The sequence below is a fragment of the Melozone crissalis genome, unplaced genomic scaffold, assembly GCF_028551555.1.
Source record: "Melozone crissalis strain CALT ecotype California unplaced genomic scaffold, PUWL_Pcris_2 ptg000027l_1, whole genome shotgun sequence".
Classification (NCBI taxonomy): Eukaryota; Metazoa; Chordata; class Aves; order Passeriformes; family Passerellidae; genus Melozone; species Melozone crissalis.
The window spans coordinates 1,344,002-1,351,703 of NW_026535805.1; the positions used below are offsets into that span (position 1 = coordinate 1,344,002).

The window sequence follows — 7,702 nt, forward strand, 5'->3', positions numbered from 1 at the left end:
TGAGGGAGCAGCCTTACTAGTCAGGGGACATAGAGACAAATAGGTGGGACACTCACTCCACACAGAAAAATGGAGACACAAATCTCTTCCTGCATGGCTTAAGTAGTGTGAAAAAAGGTCTAATGATTTATGCTGTAAGAGCACTGTAAAACATGGAGGGGTGTAACAAAATGTAGTTAATCTTAAACTCTGCAGGCTGGTGTGGCATGTGGATGTTAGGACAGCCCTGTTCTTATTGCATTATAACAGCCCTATGGCATGCTGGTGGGGCAGACAAGAGGGACAGGTCTCAGGACGCTGTCGAGGCAGAGACGGAATGAAGGACTCCATTCTGCAGAAGGGGAATCATAAGGCTGAAGGCCAGCCTAATGAAAGTAGCAGGTCCTTTTGTAATGTGGCTTGCTAAGGTGAGACTTGATTGGTCTCAAAGTAAAAACCTCTCACACTATTGGTGAATTATGAATAGCACACTCTGGAGAATTGTATCTATAAACAATGGTTACAGAAAGAGAGATAATAATTGTTTTAATTCTTTTCTCTAAGTTTCCCACAGCTTCTCACAGCTTCCCAGGAAAATCCTGGCACAGCTATGTCTCTCTGTTCAGAGGATATGTGATTCCTACAGTCTGTCCCCACATAAAAGCTCAAGAGAAACAACTGAAGGTATGAAATCAATGAGCAAAATGCCTTTGTGGCTTCTCCTACCCCAGCTTCTGCAGCCTTAGATCCTCTGCAGCCTCATCTCCACACCTTGCTGTTCCTGAGCATTTCCACACGGTCTGGGCTACAATCATGTCCTACCAGGGCCCTGAGGCCACAGGCAAAGCAACGTAGGGAAGTTTACACTGCAGCTTCCCCTCGCTGGCTGGGTTGCTGCTGAGAAACTCCTCTTTTGTGAGCTTACTTAGGAGTGTAGGTAAAAACAGACATGGATCTCATGGCTTTTATTTACAGTCCAGTAAGAAAACAGCATAACACCCCGCCCTCTCCCCCCCCATCTGATTCATTTGCTACATTTAAAAGAAATACAGTGTGGTTTGCCAAGACATACAAACTCCTTTGTTCTGAAAAGGCAAAGAAAGCAAGTGAACAGCATTTTTTTCCAGTTAAGTCAACTCCTTGATTACAAAAACACCATCAAAACTAGAAAGATACATAATACACAGAGAAAGTGCTAGCAGGGAAGTCAGTTACGACCACCACAAAAGACTGACAGAAACAAACCAAAAAAAAACACCCACAAAATTTTTAAGGCCCATAAACCACCTTGTTCCTGTGTCATCAATATATAGCTTATGTCCCTGGAGGTGTGACATGGAAGCTGCTGCATCTGCAGCACTAAGCTGAGCTATCTGGTATTGACATCCTCTGCTTACAGCTTCCAGGTACAGAAATGATGATGGAACTGGCAGGTTATTTGGCCCCATTCTCATACATCACACCTGTACATTCTTATACCAAATGCTGTATGTATATTTTTTTTCTCAGATGCAGCTGGCAAACATTTGTTTTTGCCCTGGTGAACACCACAGAATTAGGTGTAAAATGCCCAGCTTCCAGAATCAAGTATATCACATATAAACTCCACTCCCAGTAAAAAAATACATGCAGATTTCATAGTAGCAGAGGAAAAGTTTAAAATGTTAATCACAGTGAGCCTTTAATGCCCCAAAATCACAAATACACACCTTGTTTTCTTTCTGTATTTTTACATCTTTCTCATGATTATTTAAAGGCTTGTGATGTCCAGGGTTTGAAATGCACAACCATGGTGCAGCAAAGCTCTCCGTGTCTCAGGCCACATTCCATTTATGTCCAAGTATATTTTTAAGTACACTCATAATCTTAACCCTCTCAGGTAAAAAACCACAACAAACTCAGAATCTCAGAAAACCAAAGACTATCTTTTCCTAATTCTCTGCTATCTGTTCCCTCCACTGTTCTGACAATTTCTCTCACTATTCAAACTCATCTCCACCTCTCCAGCAGCTCTGCCATCCTCTGTTGTCCTTCCTTTCTCTCTCCCTCATCTACTTGCTTTTCCATTTATCCTTGGCGCCCTTCCACACAGCAGGAAGCTCTGGAAAACCAACTCAAGCCTGAAAACAAACTTCAGTTCAATTATTCAAAGATTATTTTCTCATCCTTATACTTCTTTGACTTGATCTGATTTTACAAAGCACCAGAATTTTTTTCAGAGAAGAGCACTCAGTCTTGGAAAGGGCCTGGTGCAGGGGTTCAGGGGTGTTGGTCCAAGAGGTTTTTCAGATCCAAGTCTCAAATTTAATCCTGAGAAGGCAGCAATGGCCTTGTGTCCTCTCCCGTGGGGCACAGGGAGCTGCGCTAGCGGACGAAGGATGCCACGTGTGCTGACACTCCAAAGGGAGCAGAATAGGCTGCTGCTAATCCTTGCAGGCCAACCACCAAGTAGTGACAACCCTTCTGCAGAACCTTCCCGACATTCTGGGGAGAGAGATGAGAAAAAGGGATAAAAAAAAGTCAAGGTGAAAGAAAATACCTTCACATAAAATCATTCCAACAGCCAGTGTTGCAGCCCCAGAAAATGAAATCCTCCCATAGCTAACAAGGGCTGAAGGGTGGAAAAACATTTTACCATCTATTTTTACATAGGCCTACACACCCACAGGGTATAGTTAAACTGAAAGGATGCAGCCTCCACAGGAAGCCAGGCTTTTACATGTGATTCTATTCAAGAATAAAATTAGTTTAAATTCACCCTAGTTTCTAGAAGTACATAATTCCCACATTACGTGTTCTAACTATGTTAGCAATCCTAGAAGCTCATAATGTGCTAAAACTGGAGGTAAACAAGAGGGCAGTAATCACTGAGAATATTTTTAAGGAAATGTCACTGCTTTTTGTCAAAATAAGAAAGTTTTGGTCCACATCAGTACACATTCAGGAAGTCACCTATGTACTGCACTAGAGATAAACTTGCCATTGATTATTTAACCGAAAACCTTAATCTAATTTTAATTTCATTTTTGATAGTTTTTGCTCATGCGGCTGCTCTCAACTGGGGAATTAATACAATGTAGTCAGATTTGGAGGAAGATCAGAATTAATTGTTAGTAACTCCTTATGGTTACGTAGGACTAGATTAAAATGACCTCTTATAACATGGAAAAAACCAAATCTGAGTAAGTATTTTTAAATCAGTGAAATCCAGTCAATATCTATTATATTCTTATGATTTCTTAAAGCTGGATTACAGAGGTTCTAGCATATAAAAACCTTCAGCTGTCATGATGCAAAAACAAGTTAAACTTTGCTGGTTTTACTCCCATGGAAACTTACTCAAAAGGAGTAAAGATGCCAAATAAAATGTGTCTGGAGCCTGGGGGCAGATCCTGAGGCTGGAGGAGGAGATGCAGGGCCTTCTCTTCCCACATCTGCCCCTGCCTCACTATGTCATGCTTTCCCCCTTCCTGCCCTTCACTCACCCAGACCTCACCTGATCTTTGTTGGGTTGTTCTTTGTGCCAGAGCCAAACTGGCAACCCTTCCCTGTGGGAATGTCATCTGATCAACACAAAGGGGAATACAGAGTGCCCAAGAACCGGCCTGTGCTCTAAACACCATTAAAAGCCAACAGCAACAGCACCACCATCAAAGTCATGACCTACTGCAACCATTCTCACAAGACTGCACTGTACAGATCAGGCCTACAGGCTTGAGACAGCTTCCTACTGCACGGAACCTGGAAAACACAGTGCTGGAGACTCAAAGAATCAAATTCATCATGAAAGAATGAAATATTCTGGTAATTTCTTTATGAAACAGTAGGATTTGGGAGGCAGTTACTGACAATGTTGACATCTGTAAACTGAATTTCAAAAGTAACTTTGCCAGGCTTAATGGCATTTTCTGCATGTCAGACATAGCAAGCATATCTTTACCAAAATGATGCGGTTTTTAATAGAATGCAGTAGAAAATCATATCTCATGCTGACATCTGTAATGTCAGCAGCAGGAAAGGATTCCTGACAACAGACAGGTTTCTCCTGATAACACAGAAACTATTTTTTACTACGAACATCCAAGACATACCTGAAATGTACTTAAGTGACATGAACAAGAGAAAACAATAGAATTCTTCCACATGGCAGTTTTGTAACCAAAGGCACCCATCTTCCGGTGGGAGGAAAACCAAACCACCAGACTGTAGGACTTGTGATTTCCCACACAGGAAAGCAAAAGAACAATTTTGATCCAAAATTGTTGTTGCAGATGAAGAACAAACTGCTTTTTTTTTTCCCTGTAAATCACAGCAGTGATTTCTAAGGGTCACCTTGGCCAAGGAATGTCCTGCAGGGCTTTTTACCGTTTCTTTCGGGCACTTCAGTGGAAGGGAAAAAATGCAGGCCAATTAACTATTAGTTTTAAGAAATAGTTTTAAAATTATGACGCCGAGGAACGCAGAACCAAGCGAGACAGCACCCGTCCCCGTCACATGGATCAGCTTAGTGTCATTTTCACTTCGAGCAGACAGATTTTGTGCTCTTTGATCCAGACGGTGGGCGTCCGCCCCCCCGCCCCAGCAGCCCCGGCTCCTTCCCGAGCAGGTCCACAGCCGGCGCTGACCCCTCCCGGAGCCGGGCGCTGGCTCCGAACCGCCTGCGGGACAAGGGGCATTCCGAGAGCCCCGTGGAACTGCCGGTACCGCAGGCCCCGTGCCGGGGTCCCCGTGCTGAGGGTCCCCGTGCTGGGTTCCCCGCTCCGGCCGTCCAGGGCGCGCTGTGTCCTCACCTTTCCGTACTTCTTCAGGCGCTTCCCGTAGGGCCGCTTGCCGGGAGCCCGCGGCGGGCGCAGCGGCTCGTAGGAGTCGGGCAGGACGGCGAAGCGCACCTTCCTGCACCCGGCGCCCTCCTCCTCCTCCTCCTGCAGCGCCGCCGGCCGCGGGGCCCCCGCGCTGCCCCCGGCCCCCGCCGCCGCCTCCTCCTCCTCGCCGGGCAGGATGCACACCTGGTCGTCGCCGGCCCCGCGGCGGGAGAATCTGCCCCTCACCTTGGCGCCCAGCCGCGCACCCACCGTCATGGTGCCTTCGGGCGCCGACCCGTCTGCGCCGACCTCGGGCGCTTCCTCCGCCGCTGCGCCACAGGTGTGGCCGGAGGCGGCCGCTGCCCCCTCCCCGGGGCGGGCCGGCCGCGGGAAGAGGCGCCCCGGCCCGGGGCAGGCGGTGCCCCGGCTGCGGACCCCGGCCCTTCCGCCGCTCCCGTGCGGGAAGCCGGGAGCCGCTGCGGAGCCCGCGATTGGAGTCCGTCAGCTCAGCGGGGACAGGCGAGCGCTGCCGGGGCGGCACAGCCCCGCACCGCGCCCGGGCTGCTTCGGCCGCGGCTCTGCGAGGGCCGGCGAGACCCTCGGAAGATCCTTCCGTGGCACCGCACGCACTGCCCCAGCTCACGGCAGGTAACGCTCTTTCCTCGTCAAAGGCCAAGCTCCTTGGACATCCCTCAGTTATAGGTGTTCCTACTAAAGCCACGGATGAACAGCATCTTCTGCGTCCTGGGCTGCATTCGAATGCCCCTGGACAAGGGGAAAGTGATGAAGTTTCTCAGTGCCTTTGCCCAGATGCTGGGGGAGGCTGTGATAGCCCCACCTCCGCGGCTGGGGTGCTGCAGTGTCGCAGCTGCCTCTCCTAAGCGGTGTTCCTCTGCTAGGGCACATCAAGAAACACAAAATTGTACAGGGAGGACAGATACAATTTATTAAACCAGTTGGTGTATTTATCAAGATTTGATATGCATATGAAGGTTTGGACAGGCAGATGCAACAAGGGGACAGACTAAACCTTTCCCCTTTAGTAAGAAAAATCTAAGAAACAAAGCCTTGAACCCGCATCTCCCCAAGATGTGTGTAACATTCAGAAAGTAAATCCTGCACTTCACAGTCTTGCCTGCCCCAAGGATGGTGATTCACCACCTTCACAGCTCCAGAAAGAGCTGTGTAAAGAACAGGGGGGCGTGTCCCTGAAGGGAGGAAGGTGTGAGCTAAGTCTCGGGACTGTCACTACAGGAGAAGAGCTCTATCCCAATAAATGAGAAGCTCTGAGGTAGATCATTTTTCCCTATCTTCCCAAGAGAGGCAGACCTTTCCCCACAGAGTTGGTTTGCACCTTGCAAGCTTGCTTCCCTTTCCAGAACTCAACTATCAAAAGCCTCACAGAATACATCTCTCAGCTGAGATTTAGTGTCTCCATTTGCACGGTGGCAGGGGAATCATAACATGTTCTGAGATGAATAGGTCCAAGGTACCCTCAGGTGTATGACACCAGATACCAAAACCTCACATCTAAACAGTTCATGGAGTTTTAGCATCATCCACTACCATATGGCATAATGACCCCACTTGGTTCCCAGCAATGCCATTCATTCAGTGGACCAGGAATGACTGTTCATTGTATTTTCACTGATTTATATACATTTTAATATTTTTAAACTGGACTGTGTGAAAAGAGATGCACTAGTTTTGGAAATGTTGATATACCTGAAAGCAAGAAATGCAAAAAACCTCCCAACCCTGACTAGCTGAACCATGCAGTAACCTCACTGCTCACCCTCCACCCATCCCAAATACCCTCCAGAGATGCTGCCAACAAATTACAATTGAATTCATGAGGTCCCTGAAAATTTGAGGCACCTGTATCCTTGCCTCAAGCTGGGAAGTTTGATGTGGCATTTAAAAACTCTTTTGTATTTCTAAAGTTAAGGCTGTGCTGATAAAATGCCACACCAGTTCCCTCCCACATGGAAGTTGGGAACATTTGGATCTGAAATGCAGCTGATCCCACTCTTACCTAAGGAGTAACTGATAGTAAACAGGTCCAGCATAAGGCTGATTCCTGTTGAGGGAGCTGTTGAGGGAGCCCAGAACCAGACACTGAGGCTGGGTAGGCACCATCTCACTGATCCCAGACTAAGAAGACTCTGCTTGCCAATAAAACATGAGACCTTTCTCAGAACTGCTTTCTTTGATATTCCTGTCTTACTCCTGCTGGGGCAGCAGATTTGGAAAGCCAAATGCTGCACTTGTGTGAACCTACACCTTTTACACTCAGACTGTGTCCTTGAGGAAGCTCCAGGTGTATTTGCTATGGAGAGCATGAGGTGGGTCACAGCTCGTCTTCCGGCAAGGCAAAAAGAGGGCACAGTGTTTAGGAATCAGGGCAATTTCACACGGCTGGCAGTCACTGGACAGAACACCATTTGCAAGCTGCTTTGATATATAAACATTAAATTGGCAGTGCCATATTTCATGGGAAAGCTGAACTAAAATTTGTCAGCTCTGTCCTCTGGAAAAGCTGTGTCTTTTATGGAACATTGCTACATTTCTGGTTACGCGGAGCAGAGAAAACCAGCGGCAATCTAGGGCAAAGTTAGCCATGGAAAAACAGTGCCTGTAAAACGGGAAGCTCTCCTAAGTACTTAATCTACTGTCTCACAGCATGACCTATATTTTTTTCCACTGAACCTTCTGAAAAGGCAAAGGGTTTTGTTTCATGACCAAGTTCACATGTGACCTTAGATTAGCATCACGGTTACATTTGAGTTGTGTATTTTTAAGAATAATCAAACATTTATAGCCATTTATGGGTAAATTGAGTAGACACACAACTTCCTCCTCCCCAGATCAATTTTTGGTGAATTCCTGTAAAAGCTCCTGGACATGCATTTCTCAGCAAT

At 46.9% G+C, this 7,702-nt stretch overlaps 1 protein-coding gene across 1 annotated transcript; it reads right to left on the bottom strand.

Annotated features, from left to right (window-relative positions):
• Window positions 1-943: 943 nt before the first annotated feature.
• CUNH1orf115 (chromosome unknown C1orf115 homolog) lies at window positions 944-5,057 on the bottom strand. The gene is made up of 2 exons (XM_054280061.1): window positions 4,770-5,057; window positions 944-2,463 (listed from the first exon to the last, which is right to left on the bottom strand). The coding sequence occupies exons 1-2, from the start codon at window positions 5,055-5,057 to the stop codon at window positions 2,344-2,346; spliced, it is 408 nt and encodes a 135-aa protein (XP_054136036.1). The 3' UTR covers window positions 944-2,343.
• Between the last annotated feature and the right edge of the window lie 2,645 nt (window positions 5,058-7,702).